The sequence below is a fragment of the Chiloscyllium plagiosum genome, chromosome 10, assembly GCF_004010195.1.
Source record: "Chiloscyllium plagiosum isolate BGI_BamShark_2017 chromosome 10, ASM401019v2, whole genome shotgun sequence".
NCBI lineage: Eukaryota > Metazoa > Chordata > Chondrichthyes > Orectolobiformes > Hemiscylliidae > Chiloscyllium > Chiloscyllium plagiosum.
In genome coordinates this window covers 30,442,050-30,462,963 of record NC_057719.1, presented here as the reverse complement: position 1 = coordinate 30,462,963, position 20,914 = coordinate 30,442,050, and the positions used below count along the sequence as shown (strand labels likewise).

Genomic DNA, 20,914 nt, shown 5'->3' with positions numbered 1-20,914 from the left:
AGTTCATGCCTTATTAACCTTTACTAGTCACTAGCCCCTGTGCATATTTAGAGGCATTCTGAACTCTAATTAGTTTATTAGTTCATGGTTAATCTTGGATTAGTTAAATAATATGTCCAGTTCCTGATTGGTTTCTTTTAAAGTATTGGTCTTTTTAATAATATCATTTTCTACTATCTCCTCATTCATTCTTTAATATGCCAGTCATTTTCTGAGCATTGTAACAGCTTGTTCTCCCCTTAGGAATTCCATAGATCTTTTTGAAGATAAGATTGAGCAGATGCATTTAAAGTTTGCTGGTACAGAGTATCTAGTGTTACCTCCTAAATCACCTCAAATTATATATTTGAGAATTGTGGAGACTCTATTAATATCCTTTAAATACAGAAGCTATGTGGAACTCCACAGTAACTTGATTTCTAAAATAATCTAAACCACAAAATAACCAAACAGGCTATTACACAGGTCAAGCATGCTTTGTTGTTTTCATATACAACTGTGCCTTTGAATAAACCTGTCGCCGCATTAAAATTGTTTCCACTTTTTAATAAAGCTGGCGTCTGGTATGCTTTCCTTTCATTGGTCAGAGTATTGAGTACAGGAGTTGGGAGGTAATGTTGCAGCTGTACAGGACGTTGGTTAGGCCACTGTTAGAATATTGCGTGCAATTCTGGTCTCCTTCCTATCGGAAAGATGTTGTAAAACTTGAAAGGGTTCAGAAAAGATTTACAAGGATTTTGCCAGGGTTGGAGGATTTGAGCTAAAGGGAGAGGCTGAATAGGCTGAAGCTATTTTCCTTGGAGCGTGGGAGGCTGAGGAGTGACCTTACAGAAGTTTATAAAATCATGAAGGGCATGGATAGGATAAATAGACAAAATCTTTTCCCTGGGGTAGGGGAGTCCAGAACTAGAGGGCATAGGTTTAGAGTGAGAGTAGAAAGATATAAGAGACCTAAGGGGTATACATACAGTGGTACGTGTATGAAATGAGTTGCCAGAGGAAGTGGTGGAAGCTAGCACAATTGCAGCATTTAAAAGGCATCTGGATGTATGAATAGGAAGGATTTGGAGGGTTATGGGCCAGGTGCTGGCAGGTGGGACTAGATTGGGTTGGGATATCTGGTTGGTATGGACAAGTGGACCAAAGGGTCTGTTTCCATGCTGTACATCTCTGACTGTAAGTCATGTTCTCCAGATAACAACGTTTTATTTTAGACAATGTATTAAAGATATGAGGTTAAAGTCTGTCGATATCCCAAACTTGAGCCAGACTAGTTCTATTTCCAAAGTAGGAATTTGTAAACTATGACATGGCTTGCCTGCCTGCAGATTGTGCGCTTTTTGAGCAAAATAGAGTATATCTGCAAATACAATTCTGCTAAAACAGATTCACCCCATAGACTAATATGAGTGTGTGCGTCTGAGAGTGTGTGTGAGAGCGTGTGTGTGTGTGTGTGAGAGAGAGATGGAGTATACACCTGTGAGAGGGCGTGGGCGGGCGTGTGTCACAAATTCCTATTTAGGAAATAGAACAGGTATGACTCCAGATTGGGATATAGACAGACTCTAACCTCATACCTTTTACTGCATTGTCTGAGCTGAACTGTCACTTTTCTTTTAATGAGCCAGAATCTGCAACCCATTCCAGAAGATGAAAGACTTAATAGCAATCTATCTTTTCAGTTGCATGACACTGTAACCTTTTGCTATAAATTCTATGTCTTATGACCCTCTTCCAAAGCCATGATGAAGGAGCAGCAGTCCAAAAAGCTAGTGCTTCCAAATAAACCTTTTGGACTATAACCTGATGTTGTGTGATTTTTAACATTTTCACTTTTGTCAGCTTAAGTTTACATTAGCTACATAATCAATCCCCTTACCTCTGACCATTGCATAGCTTACTTATGGAAAGAGTTTTTCAAATGACATTATTTAAATAGAACATCATTTCTTTCATGTTTAATCCAGTCAAATTTTTTATTTGTTATAAAACAAAGTTCAATCAGAAGGGCTTATGCCCAAAACGTCGATTCTCCTGTTCCTTGGATGCTGCCTGACCTGCTGCGCTTTTCCAGCAACACATTTTCAGCTCTCAATCCCACATCTCCATGGCCTGCTGAAGGACACTACAGAATATTGAAACATGTAGTCAGTGTCCCATTCAACAAAAATCCTGATCTCTCAGTTGTGGCCATAAATGAATGGTAGATCAGACTTCGTGGGCTGAATGGCCAAATTCTGCTCCTGTATCTGGTGATCTTGTGTGTGAAATGTATCTAATAGAGATCAAAGATTTGCTTTTGGAAAACAGTGAAAAATTAGAATGAAGCGATTATATTTTATAGCATATTTATGTATCTCACTAGCAGGTTCAGACAGCATGTCTGAGTGAAACATTGCCATCGGCAGTTGGTACATTACCATCAGCACAACCAAGGAACAGAAGAGTGTTTGATCTTTGGAAGATATTGTAGTGTACACTATAAGATGCAGGAGCAGAAGTGGGCCATTCAGCCATAAAGTATACTCTGCCACTCAATGAGATCATGGCTTTAATTACAAAATTGTGATATAGAATCAATGATTTGTTAGGTTTAGTCAGAGTAAATTGACTATGTATACATTGAAAGGTTATGCAGTTAGATTGAATGAAAACAACAAGAATATAGTAAGAGAGCCTTACAGCCAAAGAACAACTGTTACTTTTAAATGGAGGGATTTTAAAAATTTTTTCCAAACTTGGAAGAGTGAGTAAGATTAACTTATGGAAGCCTTTTGTCAAATCAGGTCTGTTTTAATTGTTTTTAATTTCTCAATGTTTATAAAGTATTATCTTGCTATTTCATGTGTTAAAGTTTGCTAATACTTCAAATTTTTGTTTTGATTTGCTGTATTTTTAGGGGGCTTACTCCATCTGAGACAGAGTTATTGTTTCTTCAGGAGGTGGTGAAAATGGAAGGTTATGGTCATGAAAACTATGCAGCCAAGGTATGGATTAGGAGGTAGAGGAGTTTTGAATAAGATAAAATACAAAAGAACATAACGCTTCTAATAAAGAAGGTTTTGGGAGCGTTTTAGTCAAAAATACAGAAAAGTAAAATTTCAAAGTAAGTCTAAGTGAAACTGGCCCCAATTCTCAGCATTTCTAATTGCACAGACTTAATTGCAAATATATTTACTTTTTTTTGGTTTCTTATACAAGAATTTGCAACACATAGCAGCAGTGATAATCTTGCTTTGGTGAGAAAAGAAAAATATTAATATGGATTGGCAAAATAACATACGTCATAGCATTGAATGTACCTAATAGTTCTAAGCTGCAAAGGACTTTTTAAAACCTCTGTATAGTCACAGTTTATTCTGGCTAATAATTCAATGTTGTCATCTCTTGCATTTTGGCCCAGATCTTTGAATTTCCCATTTCTGATCTAGCTCAGACAAAAAGTTTTGGTCTTAACCTTTGTACAATTGTTTGGGCCCCAACTTTTGAAGTAGGATCATCCCATCAGATGCAACCTAACAAACCACACCAGTAACATTTATGTGAATTTTCACAAAAGCCCTTTTACAGCAAGATGTGCTATAATCCAATAATTAAACACAGCCTAAAGGTCCAAAGTACTGGTAAAGTACAGAAAGAAGCTAGTTGTGTAAGGTGGGTTAGAGTAGGATGCCAGATGGGTGGGTAAGGGGTAAGATAGAGCAGGTTTGGTTTTGGGGTGGGTCAGATGCTTCAAGGGTGTTGGTGTTTAATTAAGCTATTAGTTTCATAATTATCGAAGAGTCAAAACCAATTGGTATCCCTATAAAGTTTCCTGAATAACTAACTATCCAGGTAAGTGAGAGAACCTTCCAAATGCACCTTCTCAGAATTCGGTATTTATGGTCTGGAAGCCTCCAAATACAATTGCCCATCAGAAATTTAAACTTCCTCGACAGTTACTGCAAAGCCAACACATTGGGACTTAGGACAGATTCTAATGCACACCTGTTGGGGTTAGTCATTAGTAGATCTAGGCCATTAACGTTTGGTGTATGACTGTATGTGATCTAATAAATCATAACAGATGTAATGCCTGTGGAAACAAAGTTCAAAAGTACTCCATGCTGAAATATGCTCTTTGGACTATTTCAGTACATTACATCGATTGAAGTAATTACAACAAATGTACATAAATCTATCCCTGTAATGACTTCAGCGGTTTTGCATGTTGGAGTACTTACCCATTTTAATTTCAGTTGCTTTTCAAGAATTTTTTTATATAAATAGACGTAATGAAGCAATGTCAAGACTGCTGCATCTGGAGTTCAGTGTGAGCAGTGAAGTTATCCATTTTGAACCATGAAAGGATAGATCAGGGCATTTTCCAGGTATTTTGAAGTTTAATACAGTAGATATTGAAAGAGACTTGGGATTCAGGTGCATTGATCTTTAAAATATCACGAGCAGATGCAGAAAATAATCGAGAATAGAATGCAGGCTTTTTGTATCTAGAGGGCTAGAGTACGAACTTGCAGAGTTTATGCCACAGTTAAACAAAACACTGGTTAAAACCTATTTGGAGTACCATGAGCACATCTGAGCACAACATAGAGTCATAGAGATGTACAGCACAGAAACAAACCCTTTGGTCCAACTCATCCATGCTGACCAGAGCCTAACCTATTCTAGTTCCGTTTGCCAGCACTTGGCCCATATCTCCCTAAACCCTTCCTATTCCTATACACATGTAGATGCCTTTTAAATGCTGTAATTGTACCAGCCTCCACCACTTCCTCTGGCAACTCATTCCATACACACACCACCCTCTGTATGAAAAAGTTGACCCTTAGGTCTCTCTTATATTTTTCCCCTCTCACCCTAAACCTATGCCCTCTAGTTCTGTACTCCTCCTCCCACCCCAGAGAAAAGACCTTGCTTATTTATCCTATCCGTGCCCCTCATGATTTTATAAACCTGTATAAGATCACCCCTCAGCTGATACTCCAGGGAAAACAGCCCCAGCCTATTCAGCCTCTCCTGATGGTTCAAATCCTCCAACCCTGGCAACATCCTTGTAAATCTTTTCTGAACCCTTTCAAGTTTCACAACATCCTTCCAGTGGGAAGGAGACTAGATTTGCAAGCGATATTCCAAAAGTGGCCTAATCAATGTCCTTTACAGCTGCAACATGACCTCCCAACTCCTCTATTCAATACTCTGACCAGTAAAGGAAAGCATACCAGACACCGCCTTCATTATCCTATCTACCTGTGATTCTGTTTTGGAGCTATGAGACTGCACTCCAAGGTCTCTTTATTCAGTAACACTTCCTAGGACCTTATCATTAAGTGTATAAGTCCTGCTCTGATTTGCTTTTCCAAAATGCAACACTTGGCATTTATCTAAATTAAACTCCATCTGCCACTCCTCAGCCCATTGGTCCATCTGATGAAGATCCTGTTGTACTCTGAGGTGACCTCCTTCGCTGTCCACTACACCTCCAATATTGGTGTAATCTGCAAACATATTAACTATATCTGCTATGTTCGCATCCAAATCATTTATATAAATGACAAAAAGTAGTGTACCCAGCACCGATCCTTGTGGCACACCATTGGTCTTCTACCTTTAAGCCAGTTCTAAATCCAAATGGCTGATTCTCCCTGCATTCGAAGACATCTAACCTTGCTAACCAGTCTCTCATGAGGAACCTTGTCAAATGCCTTACTGAAGTCCATATACACCTTCAGAAATATATATTGGCGTTAGAGGGAATACGATGTAGGTTTACAAGAATGATATGTGAACTTCAGGGGTTAAGTTTTATGGGGCGAAATTACACAAATCAAGCCTGTTTTCTCGAATTTAGAAGGTTGAGTCTGATAAAAGTCTTCAAGATTTAACAGGAAAAAACAGGGTAGATAAAGACAAATTACTTCCACTGTTTAAGCATTCTAAAACTAGGGGGGCATAGTGTGAAAATTAGGGCCTGACTGTTCTGGAGAGATGTTATGAAGCACTCCTATGTACACAATGTTTTGAGAAACTTCCATAAACATCAGTAGATGCAGATTAGTAGTTGTTTTTAAATCTGAGATAGGTACGTTTTTGTTAAGCAAAGATCGTAATGGATATGGGCCAAAGACGGATAAATGGAGTTAGGTGCCAGATCAGCTGTGATCTCACTGAATGGCAGAATAGACTCGAGACTGAATGGCCTACTTCTGTTCCGATGATCCAATATTTTATGCATTACTAGTAATAACTAGAGTTTTAAAAGCAATTATGAATATGTCCTAATCTGAAGTTTTACACTTAATGTAAATACCACATTAGGTAGAAACTTGAGTCTGCACAACAATGAGTGATTAAATAATTTAGATTATTATGAATACATTGCAAATAAAATGAGAACTGTTCTATGGACATGATGCTCCCAACAGAGCTCCATCTCTTGGTTACATGGATGAATTTATGACCCATTGTCTGCAAATTAAATTTACTGCATAGTGTGTGTTGATGTTATAATATTACAAAGTTTTCAATTTCATTACAGTCTACACTTTTTTTCCTTCAGCATCTTTTGTGGCCTAAGTTAAAAATCACACAACACCAGGTTATAGTCCCACAGATTTATTTGGAAGTACAAGTTTTTGGAGCATGGCGGTCAGAAATTTTGTTTTTCCAAATAAGTGTGTTGGACTATAATCTGGTGTTGTGATTTTTAACTTTGTCCACCCAGTCCAGCATTGTCATCTCCACATCTTTTGTGATTGCATTGCAGTTTGCATCAACAGATCCCAATTTCTTATGAGTTGAAATCTGCATCCTTATGTGCTGATGTGAGAGAGATGACAAGTCTAACAATTAATGTCAGACTGTGGTAAATTGTTTACTGGAAGATGCTTGGAATGTCCCCGAGACTCTTTGCCACTTCCTTCTCAGATGACAGAAAAAAAGTTGCAAAAAACTGTCTAGAAGCTAGTTGTCCAGATTTATTAATAGAAAACTAAATAAGTGTCTAAAGTAGTAATACAGTACAAATTGAAAACTTGCTCAATTTATGAATAGATGTTAAACTTGAAAAGTGAGAAATGTTTCCAGATTTTTCAATACAGTCTTGATTGAATTTTGTCAATGACTTAATAAGATGATTGCGCACACAGTTCACATTTTGCATTTCTTGTAAAAGCTAGTTTAAATGCACAGCAAGATTATGAAATGCTCACAATTAAGAATTCTTATCAATGGTTCTGCTACCAGCTTTCCTTTGCTTGCATGATATTTATCGGAAATTCCACCACTCATTATTTTTAACCTCTTTATTTGTTTAGTTTTTTTTTACTTTGCTCTAAACAAATAACCAAATTAACTTGGGGATAGTTTGTAGTTCTAGCTGAATTAGTAATTTTATTACTTGAGCTGCATGATTAAAAAATAATGAACTATAGTATAACCAACTGACTGGAAGTAGAAGGAAGTGTGGACTGCAGATGCTGAAGATCTGAGTCGAGTGTGTGGTGCTGGAAAAGCACAGCAGGTTAGGCAGCATACGAGGAGTAGGAGTATCGGCATTTTGGGCATAAACCCTTAATTGAGAATGAGGCTTGTGGGCCGGGGGAGCTGAGAGATAAATGGGAGGGGTTGGGGCTGGGGCGAAGGTAGCTGCAAATGCAATATGTACATGAAAGTGGGGAAAAGGCAATAGTACAGATGGGAAAAGCGATAGACAGGTCAAGAGGGCGGTGCTGAGTTGGAGGCTTGGGATTGGGATAATGTGGGAGAGGGGAAATGAGGAAACTGGTGAAATCTACATTGATCCTGTGTGGTTGCATGGTCCCAAAGCGGAAGATGAGGTGTTCTTCCTCTCGTCGTTGGGTGATTAGGGTTTGTCATTGGAGGAGGCCCAGGAGCTGCATGTCCTTGGCGGAGTGGGAGGGGGAGTTGAAGTGTTCAACCACGTGGCAGTGGGGTTGGTTGGTGCAAGTGTCCCAGAGACATTCTCTGAAACAATCCAAAAGTTGGCATCCCGTTCCACTGACGTAAAGGACTCCGTCTTCCTCATGTAAACGCTCCATCCTCCCCTCTGACCTATCGCCTTCTTCCCCCACCTTCATCTACCGATCACATTCTCAGCTCCTTCCCTGGCCCCACCTCCCCTCCTCCCATTTATTTCTCAGCCTCCTGGCCCGCAAACCTCATTCCTGACAAAGGGTTTATGCCTGAAACATTGATACTCCTGCTCCTTGGATACTGCCTGACCTGGGCTTTTCCAGCACCACACACTGACTGGAAGTAGAACAAGTCTGCAGTGTATCAAGTCAGGATGGCAGCTGGTGACAAGTGGTGTTCCTCAAGGGTCAGTGGTGCGACCACAACTTTTCACTTTCATCATTAATGATCCAGATGAAGAAACTGAGGAAATTCTGGCTAAGAATGCAGATGATACAAAGATAGGTACAAGGCAAGTAGTATTGAGGTAGGGAGGTTGCAGAAGTGTTTGGACAGGTTAGGAGGATGGGCAAAGACATGGCAGATGGAGTGTAAGGTCTTGCACTTTTGTAAGAAGAATAGAAGCATGTACTATTTTCTAAATGGGGGAAGATTCAGAAATTTGCGAAGAGACTTGGGAGTTCGAGTCCAGGATTCTCTCAGGGGAAATGTTCAGGATAATTCAGTTGTTAGGAAGGCAAGTGCAGTGTTGGCATTTATTTTGAGAGTACTTAAATATAAAAGCAGGGATATACTTCTGAGGCTCTAGAAGGCTCTGGTCAAACCAAATTTGGAGTATTGTGTTCAATTTTGGGCCTCGTATCTCTGAAGGATGGACTGGCCCTGGAGTATGTACAGAGGAGGTCCACGAGAATGGTCCCAGTACTAAAAGTTTAACAAATGAGGAATGTTCGAAGACTCTGGGTCTGTACCCAATTGAGCTCAGAAGGATGAGGGGGGATCTAATTGAATGGCCTGGACAGAGTGGATGTTGGGAAGATGTTTCCATTGGTAGGAGGGACTAGGACCTGAGGGCACATCCTTAGATTAAAGGGAAGAACTTTTTATAACTGCGATAAGGAGAAACTTGTTCAGGCAGAGTGTGTTGAATCTATGGAACTCGCTGCCACAGAAGGCTGTGGAGGCCAAATCATTCCATATATTTAAGATAGTTTCTTGATTGTCAAGGGGATCAAGGTTATGGGGAGAATGGGATTGAGAAACTTTTGAACGGTTTATGCTCAAAACATCAATTCTCCTGCCCCTCTGATTCCTGATGAAGGGCTGATACTTGAACCATTGATTCTCCTGCTCTTTGGATACTGCCTGACCACCTGTTGTTTTCCAACACTGCAGTCTTCGACTCTGATCTCCAGCATCTGCAGTCCTCTCTTTCTCCCTGATATACTTAACAGCAATGATTGAATGGCGGAGCAGACTCAATGGGCTGATTGGCCTAATTTCTGCTCTTATGATCTTATGTCATATTTTCAGAGTGCAGGAAGAATTTCTGAACCAAAATGTGCAAGGGAGGCAGTAGAGAGGAGAGTAATGACTTTTAAAACAATAAACTAAGCTAAGCAAAAAATCTACTTGCAATCACAATGTCAACTGGTGTAAAGATGAGACCAATCCATATGAATTTGAGAAGATTGCCATTTCTTTTTTCTCTTTTCTTTTGTAACTATAATATAACTTTCCACAAATCCTTGAATAGATATGACTCACAATATGGACTGTTAAAGCTCTATCGTTTCATAATTACTGTATAATTCTGATTTTTGTTTTTAAATGCTTGAAGGATAGCCAAGGGAATGACCTCCTTATAGGTGCGTGTTTGGAAGGCATCTTTGTGAAGCACAAAAATGGCAGGCCTCCCTCTGTCTTCAAGTAAGGACATGAAAATTTTATTTAATAATTTAATTACTTGATTATTGCATAAAAATATAAAGAAGCATTTTATTAAAATAGAATTCCCAAGCAATGCTCCTAAATTAGTGTTAAAAATACTATTGCTGCAATTTGCTGATCAATCTGCTAGCTAAGATTTTGTTTTTCTTCTTTCTAGCTCACTTCTTCCATTGTCATCAAAGCTACTGTTTAGGGTGCACTTGATTGCAGTTCTAATGATCTGCTAAAGGCTGCTTAGTTTGGAAGGCTTGAGTGTGCATAGTTAGTTGAAGTTCATATGTTGTCCTGAGGTTCCCAGTCATGAATTTATCATAATTGTTTTTTAGAACCGGCTATAGATTGGATCTTCAAGATGATCTTTTGGCAACATTCTGAGGGTGGCTCTCAATGCCTTGAGGTACCAGCCCACTTGTAGATCAGATACTGAGAACCATGACCAGTCTTGATTTAGACTCAGTTCCTTTTAAGATTACAATGTCCAAAGATATAATGGAGATTTTTGTGTAGTAGTGAGAGTTTTCAATTAGATAAGAACTGGAGCAAATAGCCTTTATTTCAGTGTGTCAATTCAGTGCTCCAAGTGCATTTAGATTAGTGTAAAGAGGACACTTACAAGGGGTAGAAAAACATATTGATGAAATGTTATACAGATGCAATTAAAAGGAAGAGCCAAATAACTCTTATACATTTGCAAAGATAGAGGCATCATCTCAACCCATTGTCAAGTTTCTTTTTGTGAAGAAGGAGAGGTTAATATATGACAGAAATAAAAGAAAATGAGATCTGAAGTGCATATGAGCCTACAGATAAAAGCAATACCATCCTGGTTCCCTGTTCATCAGCTGAGGTGAAGCTGTATGAGGTGACTAAAACAGTGACACAGTCTTTAGATATTGTATGGACTTTCAGAGCACTTTTGGGAAATTTCTTCGCAAGATACATGGTTAAAGTTGAAGCCTGTGCAATTGAGGGCAAATGAAATACCTGATCAGGAAACTTGGTGAGTGGCGAGAGAACTCTAATTGGCAGGAGATAATTACTGAAGTTCGCAAAATGTCGATGTTGGGGCCTCAGCTGTTCACCATTTAAGAATGATTTGGATGATAGGTTAGGCAAAATTGGTTATCTGGGTTTCAAAGTCTTATGGTTTTGTAAGCAGTGTAGATGTATGCATAAAATCAGATACTAATTGAATAGGTGAAACTGTGATGAATGAATTTACATATGGGCAAATGAAAGTTCATTAACTTTGGACCCAGTGGATCTTAAAAGGATAGATCACAATACTTACTAAATGTTGAAAAGCTAGAATTAATGAAAATGTAAGCAGAATATAGTTCCGTATCCATGGATTGTGTAGAATGGTATAAATGGGGATGAAAGTGCTTAACTGAATGCTGGTTTGTGTATCCAAAGGATTAGAATGCAACAGTTAAAAGTCATGCTCCAACTGTGCACAACCCTGCTTAGATTATATCTGGAGCACTGCAGGTTATTTTGGGTACTGTATCTTAGGAAACATATATTGATCTTATAAAGAGAGCAGTACAATTTCTGGAATCCAAGGGTTGAACAATGAAAAACAATAACACAATCTAGTCTTGTAATGCTTGATTTTTTTGGATTAAAGGTCACTCAAATTCTGAAAGTACAACGTTAACAAAAAGTAATAGAACTAGGGAGCAAAACTTAACACTAGATCGAGACATTTTCAGAAGTGAAAAGGGTCTTAAACCCTAAGACCCTAAGTTATTTTAGTACCAGCCATGGTTGCACTTCCATCTTTTGAACTGGGTTCATGTACCACTCCAGGATTTAAGCATAAAATAAAGGTTGACACTTCAATGAAGTAGTGACAGTGCAGGACTCTGTCAGAAGTTCTGTCTTTCAAAGCCCTGGATGCTGTGGTGGATTTATAGAATCCTGTTTTGATATTCTGATGACAAATATGTGATGTTCTCCCCAGGATCTTGACCAATATTAGTGCCTTAATTAAAGTCACATAAAAGCACAGATTACCTTGTCATTATGACCTTGCTATTGTGAAGAGTTTGCTGTACAAATATTTGTGACTATGCTTCCCACATTGCAGCATGAATGTGGCAGCCATTGTTGAAGCAGCGTGGGAGTTAATGCAATGTAAATTGTATTTGTTAAAGCCCCAGAAGTGGCAGTTAATGTCTGGCAGATGAATTCATTGGGCTACTTTCATTTTCTTTGGAGCTCTATTCATTCAGACAAGTGGAATCTATTCCATCACAGACTAGATCCGTGTGGTGTGAATTGTGGACAGGTTTTGGAGAATTAGATGAGCCACTTGTTGTAAAATACCCAATCCCTAACCCTGTTCTTACATATACAGCATTTATGCAACTGGTCCATTTAAGTTTCTGATCAGTGGTCACCCCAAAATGTTGTTGATAGGGACTTGGTAATGTCATTGATTTTTTAGGGGGAGATTGTTAAATGCTTAGTGGAGATGTGCTTTGCTAGTGAGAAAATGCTATTTGATAGCCTTGTTGTTGGAACCTTTCATCACTTTGCCAATGATAGAGAGAGTTAATGACTTTTTCACGCAGAGGGTGGTGTGTGTATGGAATGAGCTGTCAGAGGAAGTGATGGGAGCTGGTACATTTACAACATTTAAAAAGTATCTGGATGGATATACGAATAGGAAGGGTTTAGAGGGATAAGGGCCAAGTGTTGGCAAATAGGACTAGATTAATTTAGGATATCTGGTTGGGATGGGTAAGTTGAACTGAAGGGTCTGTTTCCACGCTGTACATCGCTATGACTCTCTGATCAAGGCAATATTGTTTGCTGCTGTAGATTTATAAACATAACCTACCTGAACAACATTTTCACTTTGCCAGGTAGATATCACTGATGTAGAATAGATTAGTTCTGAGTGCAACTATGTTTGGACTGCATATTTTCAGTCAGAATGTTGCCAAGCTCTACAGACTTTGCCTATATCCAGTTGCTCACCATTTCTTGGCATCTATTGTAGAGAGACCTTCAAAGGGAGGCTGTGATGGATAATTCTTTTGAAGCTCTTGGCAGAAAATTGTTGCAAGCTGCAGACTGGTATTTTTAAATGGCAAGTGAGACTCTAGCTTCACTAAATATGGGATGTTTCTGAACCCTTCTCATTAATTGGTTCATTATCTACCACCATCTTGAATGGATATGATATGTTTGCACTGCTTTATCCGATTAATTGGTTGAAGGTTTGCATCTTGCTTCCAGCTGTCCCAGGTGTTGCTTTTAGTATGCTCTTCTATACTGTTGTGTTGACTCCGGTTGATTCCCTAGCTTGATGGCAATGAGAGTGAGAAATCTATTGGGCCTTAAGCTTACTGATTGCAATGGGAATCAGTCTGTTGATAGCCCACAGTACTTTGTATGGGGCCCAATTTCAAATTGTCAGGTGTGTTCTGAATCCATTCAAGTTACCAAGGTGGTAAGATGATGGGACTTTGTTTCCAGATGCATCTGCAGCAGGTAGATTTAATGAGAATGGTTTCAAGTTGGTTTTCTCCCATGATTCAGTTTGCCACAGATCTGATATTGCAGCTGTTCTGTATAGATCTAGCTAATCCGGACCTTAGCTCTTTCTACCTCAAAGTTTTCATGTTTAAGATTATTCGGGTTAAAATAGCACTGTTTGTATGGAAAAGAATTTTATGGTTCTAGTTCCCTTTGTGTGAATATGTTTTCAAATTCTCTACTTAGTTACATGTCTCAGATTTTAAAGTTGTGTCCCTTTATCCTGCACTCCTACACCAGGAAAAACATCTCTTTTTTTTATTTTATCTGCCAGCTTAATACCTTTCAAAATGCTAAAAGCTCCTTGATCCATTGTCTGAATTTATATAAACTAAGCAAACTCAACAATTTGGGAAATTTTTCAAGTATTTGCTACCTTTTTCATTCTTAATTAGCCAGACTGCATTAAAAGCTAATGCTCCCCACTAGGAGAAATAATTTCTCTGTGGTTAGCACTACTGCTTCTCAGCACCAGGGACCTGGATTCTAGCCTTGGGTGCTGGCTGCGTGGAGTTTGCATGGGTTTCTGCAGGATGCTCCGGTTTCTTCCTACATTCTAAAGATGTGCAGGTCAGGTGAATTGGCTATGCTAAATTGCCCCATAGTATGCAGGATAAGTGGCTTAGCCATGTTAAATGGTCATTGGGGAATAGGATGGGCATTTGGGTCTGGGTGGGATGCTCCTCAGAGAATTGGTGAGGATGAAATGGCGTCTTTCCATACTGTTAGCGATTCTTGTCTATTCTATGACTATTGAGTTCATTCATGATTTTAAACCTATGGATTAGATCATCCCTCTGAATGGAGTACAAATCGAGTTCATTCAGCTGTGCTGATGATTTAACTATTTAATCTGCAGTATCATTGATCCTAGTAAATCTGTCCTGTACTAACTGTATGGTCAATGCATCTTTCTCAAAGCTCAGTGCCCAAAACTGAAGGTAGTCCAGATGGGAGTCTGACCAAGGCTATGTGCCACTGAAGCATCATTTCCTTATCTTTTGAATTCCAACTTTTTTGAAGTAAAGGCCAGCACTGTCAATTTGATGATTTTTGTACCGGGACACAAACATTTTGTGATTTGTACATATAGATACTTAAATCCTTTACACTCATCACCTTGTGTCTCAATATTAAGTGAAAGAAATTGGTTTCTCAGATTGTTGCGAAGTTGGTAAAGTTTTTGTGGATTGGAAGACCAGATGTTAGAATTTGACATTTGTACAACGATGGGGGGGAAAGAGTGCATGGCACCTTTAAAATATTGGGTTTTTTTCCCCTTATACTTAGTGGTTTGAAATGAGTGGCAGTGGGCAGCAGTTTGCCAGTACAGAAAGCATTTGAATTGAAACATTTGTATCAAAAAGCTGCGCAATTAGCAGGTAAAACAGCAGTTTTGTTTTATTATCAAGGCAAGTTTGAATTTAGTCAATCAATTTGAATCAAGCCCTTCGATATCAAAAACCAATTTAAATCTGATGGTTTTGACTACCTAGAGCCAGTCCTATTGTAAGAAATTAATAGGTCATCAAAGGTATAAAAGATGAGGGCATTAGAAAATTGGTGAGAGCCATCTGCAAAGAAATAAAAACATTCAACTCTGAGAAAGCACCATGTAATATTAATAAAAGTTCCGTTGCACTCCTAGCTAATATTCCAGACAGCAGAATTCACAGAAAACATTCCTGACACAAGTATTCGATGGAGAAAGTATTTCTTGACGTAAGAATTTGAAGCAGAAACACGTTCCTGAAAGAAGATCAGCAGAGAGGGCGAGTAGCATTCTGGCAGACATATCCTAGCTGTAATTTCAAGAGACTAAATTCTATTGTTTTATTATACAAGTTGGACTTGTATTTATTGAAACAGCATCCCATTAGAATTGTGTTTTATTTGGGTAGTTAGAGGGGAATTGTTCAGTTTGTTAGTGGTTTTGTTAATTTGTTCACTGTTGGCATTTAATAAACTGTTACTGGTTGATCATGGAGTGAGTGAAAGGAATTTTTCATTTAACATTCCCTAATAACAGATTGCGGTAGGAGGTAGGTTGTACCACTTGTCACACTTCTTATAACAGATTATGAGGTGAGGCGAGCCTCCCTGGGGGTATTGGGTTTAGTCATCAGTGGGAGGTTGCCCTCCGCTCCATAACAGATCTAAAATGGGCAATCTCACGTTACCTATTTGTCATTAAACACAAAACAAAAATTGTTCCTTTTTTTTAGTTTGCTAGCTTGAATTAATATGTTCTGTTTGTTTAGTAGATAAAACATATCATTGACATTAACTGTGCAAGCAACTAAACTCAATCATGAGGAAACACAAGAATGGCTGCTTTAAAAATATTAAAATAAAAAGTTGAATAATTTTACCTGGAAGTACTTTTCTGTCTTCTACACTCCAATGTTTCCTGTTAAGCAGCTGAGATGACTAAATCATGTGACGCTGAATTAATGCTGTGTGATGTGATTAATTTCCATGCTAATAAACATGCAGAATTGCTACTGATGTAGCAAAAAATTGTTTAAAGTCTTTCAGTTGACTTCTAAAAAATGTTATCTTTTTCTTTTTAGATGGAATGACATAGCTAACTTATCTCACAACAAATCCTTCTTTGCATTAGAGCTGGCAAACAAAGAGGAGACCATTCAATTCCAGACTGTGAGTGCTTTGAAACGGATATATTCAGTTCTTCATGCATATGTTAATGTTTTGTACTGAAACAAAGTGAATTAAGAAATGCACTGATCTGAGGAAAAATAAATCAATTTGTAATATTGCCTGAAAATAGTAGCTCATGCTGAATTATGGCTTTAGAAGCAAAGTGTATTTAATATATCCTTCAATTTTGACTTTAACTATTAATTAAGTAAATAAGAATATTGCGTCCGAGAAGATAATATCTTTTAATCTGTGCATGACAAAACTAAGTTCAGAGTAATAAAATCCCAGAAGTTGTAAGAATCTTCAATTTGAATTCCAGCTTGCTTACATTAATATTTTAGTTAAGGTTGTATTAGTCAGATAAATGCATCTTATTTCAGTATTTGAACTATGAAAAAAGAACAACATTGTTCTATAACATTTCCTAAATAGTGCATCTTTAATCTGAATCAGGAAATTCCCAAAATTGAGCATTTGTGGGATTTGGCATCTACAATAGTATTTTAACCAATGAAGCATATAGTGCTTAAAAGGCACTTAGCTTAAAAATGTAGAAGCACTTTAATGATGGGTCACAGGATCATTGTTTCAGGATATGGAATTGTACATTTATGACTAAGATGAGGAATCACTTCAGTCAAAAGATAATAAACCTGTGGTCACTAAGTATATTCAACAAAGTTTTATTTTAAAAAGATTTCAAAAGCCTCAAAGGGCATGGAGAAGAAGCAGGGATAAGGCATTGAGATGCAGGATCACCCGTGAATTTCAAAGCAGATTTGAAGAACTGAATGACCTATTGCTGCTCCTAGTTTGTATATTTAACTAAAACATGAGAAGAAATGGGACCAGGGTATTACCAAGAAACAACTAACAATGTGAGTAAATGGAGATGAGTTAGAAATCAACCATGATATAATTGAATGATGGGAAAAGTCTGTACTGTAAGTTTTTACTAAAAGGTAAATTATGGAACATTACAGGCTAACCTCTATTTTGGTCGAATATGCAGATTATTCTGAAAATCAGTTTTTAAGTTATTCAGGTCATCTTCCTTGCCTCACCTTTCAAATTGAAATAGTTGGTAGTGTTTAGTTTTCTGTTCTGATAAATGGTTACACCTGAAAACTTGAACCTGTCTCTTTGCTTGTATATCCATAATTTTCTCTGCTAAAATCATACAAATGTAGAAACTGGTGTTATTGGTTTCAATTTGATTTCTACAGGAAGATATGGAAACATCCAAATATGTATGGCGAATGTGTGTTGCACGACGCAAGTTTTATAGTCTGAATAAAAACTGCAACTTGTAAGTATAATTCATCTATTAAATAGTATGTGTACTATTTCTGGTATTTTATTTTGAAATAAAACAGATGAAGATGTTAAGAATAAAATAACAATCTTAACTGTAATTTGTATTTCTCCTATGTTTAAAGATTCATCTGTGTTATCCAAAGATAATAGTTCTGTGAAACATTTGCTTTGTTTTGTCAAGTATCAGTTAAGCAACGTTTAGAGAACAGTGATCATTGTCTTATACAGATCAGGTTGGCTATAGAAAGGGCAAGGACCAATTCAGATTAAGACTGATTGATTGATTGATTGATTGATTAACTAGGGGAAACGTAATTTCATTGGGGTGAGAATGGATGTGGCCCAGATGGTAAATTGGAATGTAAGGTTGGCAAGCAAAATGGTTGGTGATTCACCGTGGGACTGGATGATATGCATGCAAGTATATTCTCGGAAATAGGAATAGAAATTGCAGAGGCGTTGGCCGTAACTTTGCTGTCTTCTTTAGACTCTAGATTTCTGCCAGAGGACCAGAGAGCTGCAAATGTAATGTTATTTTTCAGAAAAAGGATGTAAAGAATAACATGGAAACATCAGGCCAGTCATTTTAACCTGTGTGATGAGGAAGCTTCTGGAAATAATTTGGGGGAAAATTAATAGTTACTTGACTAATTTAGGAACGCTAGCACAGACGTGTTGAGGGTAAATCAAGTTTAAATTTATGGAGTTTATTGGTGGGGAAGAAAAAGATAGATGAGAGTAATGCTTTTGCTGTGATGTACTGTAAAGAGTTTTTAATATTTTTATTTCTTTTTTTTTTGTCATGGACTAAAATAAGAACAGAAACTGGAAGAACTGTGTATACTGTGAATCAGACACAGAAGTTACCCAAAAGGCTCAGTAGATCTGGCAGCATCTATGAAGAGAAATCCGAGGTAATGTTTCGGATCCGGTGACTCTTCCTCGGAGGATCCAAAACACTACCTCTGATTTCTCTTCTCAGATGCTGCCAGACCTGCTGAGCTTTTCCAGCAACTTATGTTTATGTTTTTGAAATGAGAACAGAACTCTCTTAAAATCAAGGATTGGTGCATGGTTTGAAGGCAAGTAATCTTACATTTGTTGTAAACAGTTTACACAGCTGCTGGTTCAAGCAGGAGTTGAAGTATAGTTTGTAGAAGAGCTGGAGCTGAAGGGTTGTGTACAAACGAAATGTTAGCTGGCAAAAAGTAGCTTTTTGGTCTCTGGTCTACTGACCACTTACTGATGCCACTGGCTTTTTGCCTATTGTCAACTGTGAGATTGGGTTGATTTTTAGGTAGCTGAAAAGCTTTGGGCTGACAGCAAAATACAGCGAAGCCTTCAGTTCAGGATGTCTTTGTTCTCTACAGTGACAGCTACTTTAAGCCTCAAGGAAAACTATATTTTTTTTACTCCAGTTGTCGTAAGCTGTGACCTTTTTAATTCATAGGTTAGCACTTGTTTTTTTTTAGAGTGAAGCAGGCTCTGTCCCTTCTGAAAACCAGTAAAAACATCTGGAAAAGAAAGTTCAAGAAGCAGATTTCTAATCAGTTGAAGAATATTTTCAGCAAATCCTGTGAACAAAAACCACTGACCTGTTTTCTTCTCGATCCATAGCACTAATTTCTCATTCTGTCTGTGTTTATGTAGGAGTTTTAGTTCACAGACAGTTCATAGATGCTTGCCAGAACCTAGAGATTGTGTGTTTATTTGTAATAAATAATAATTCTTGCTAAGTGTAGAAACTGATCCATGTTTTCGAGCAAACTGGGTCTAAAAGACAGGTAAATTGGGAATCTTACATTCTTAAATCATTTGTGATTACTTCAGGAATAGTGAGCTTGTTTTCCAGTACTTGAATGGGCCAAATGAACTAATTCTGCTCCTATATCTCATGGTAATCCTATGGCATCCTAGGTTTTATTTACGAAAGCATAGAAGATGAAAACAAGGACGATGTGCTAAACATAAAAAATAAATTCTGGCATAGCTTTGACTGAGTGTTAAGTCCTGTTCTGGGTGCCACAGTGTAGCAATGATGAAGGCATGGTAGGAAATAAGCAAAAGATTCACAAGGTTGTTTCCAGAGATTTGGAAGTTAAATTACATAATTTGTAGAAGTTGGAGCCATAAGACCAGCATTCCCTCTTAATTTTCTTCCTGCAGCATGGGCCTCCAAGATTTGTGCGCAGAAGTCAATGCCACACAGTTTAGAGAAACATTGCGTAAGACATAGAGCAGAAGTAAGCTATTCAATCTATCAAATCTGCTCGGTCATTCATTGAGTTCTTAGCTGATCTGATCACCATCAATTCCACTTTCCTGCCTTTACCCCATGACCCTTGATTCCTTTACTGATTAAAACTCTGTCTGTCTCAGCAAAAATGACCCAGCCTCAACACCCCTCTGCAATAAAGAACTCAACAGATCTGCTACCCTCAGAAGAATTTCTCCCTTTTCTCTGTCTTAAATGTGTGACCTCTTATTCTGAGATTATGCCCTCTGGTCCTAGACTCTCCCACAAGTAGAAGCAATCGTTTAGCATCTACCCTGTCAAGCCCCCTAAGAACCGTGTACATTTCAATAAGATCACATTTCATTCTTCTAAATTCCAATGAGTCCATTTGGAGAGGAGACTTGGAAGAAATATTCAGTCTCATAAAGGGTTTGGAGAGCATATATAGGAAAAAGAAATTCCAGTGATGTAAGGATCGAGAGCCAGACAATGCAGATTCAACATAATTAAAACCTGCAGTGGCATCATGCCTGTAAATTGGGAATGGTGGAGGCAGGTTCAATTTGAAGCATTGAATAAAGAATTGAATCTTCTGAAAAGGAAGAACAAAGAAGGTGGGAGAGTGTGGCATTGATTATATTAGGCGTAGATTTAATGGATTGAATGCCTCATGTACTGTGACCATTCTCTCTCATTCTGAGGTTATTTTCCCCATTTTCCTTTATTTTCAAGTTCTTTCCTCCCAAATAAGGATGAGCCAAATTGTAATTTTTTTTTGTTTGCCTTGCCTCTGTATCGTGAAAGTTTGTTATCTATATCTAGAGGATTTGCAATTTTCCTTACTTTATCAAATCATTGAATGGTTACAACATAGAAGGGAGCCTATTCTAGCTCTATTCTATTCTAGCTCTCTACATGAACAGTTCACAGTCCCACTCTCCCTTCTGTTGCCAGAAGTCTTGCAATTTTATTTTCTGTTCAATAATCATCCACTGTCCTATTTACAGCCAGAAATCATCAATGTTTAGACTTTGGCATAAATTGAAATTTTTGTGATCTCTAATCGTAACAATTTACATTAAGGCAAATAAATGTTGGAGAAATAAAATGACTAGGCAATATATTTAAAGGAGAAAGTGAGGTCTGCAGATGCTGGAGATCAGAGCTGAAAATGTGTTGCTGGAAAAGCGCAGCAGGTCAGGCAGCATCCAGGGAACAGGAGAATCGACGTTTCGGGCATAAGCCCTTCTTCAGGAATGAGGA

The 20,914-nt window shown here is 38.0% G+C and overlaps 1 protein-coding gene across 4 annotated transcripts in view; it reads left to right on the top strand.

The window, feature by feature from the left end:
* The window catches only part of ptpn21 (protein tyrosine phosphatase non-receptor type 21), an 87,083-nt gene that overhangs the window by 25,925 nt on the left and 40,244 nt on the right, over positions 1–20,914 (top strand). For all 4 annotated transcript variants that reach the window (XM_043697288.1, XM_043697286.1, XM_043697290.1 and 1 more), the window contains exons 7-10: positions 2,900–2,987; positions 9,776–9,864; positions 16,008–16,095; positions 17,325–17,407. In XM_043697288.1, the coding sequence (XP_043553223.1) occupies positions 2,900–2,987; positions 9,776–9,864; positions 16,008–16,095; positions 17,325–17,407 (348 nt within the window). The remainder of the gene's footprint in view (positions 1–2,899; positions 2,988–9,775; positions 9,865–16,007; positions 16,096–17,324; positions 17,408–20,914) is intronic.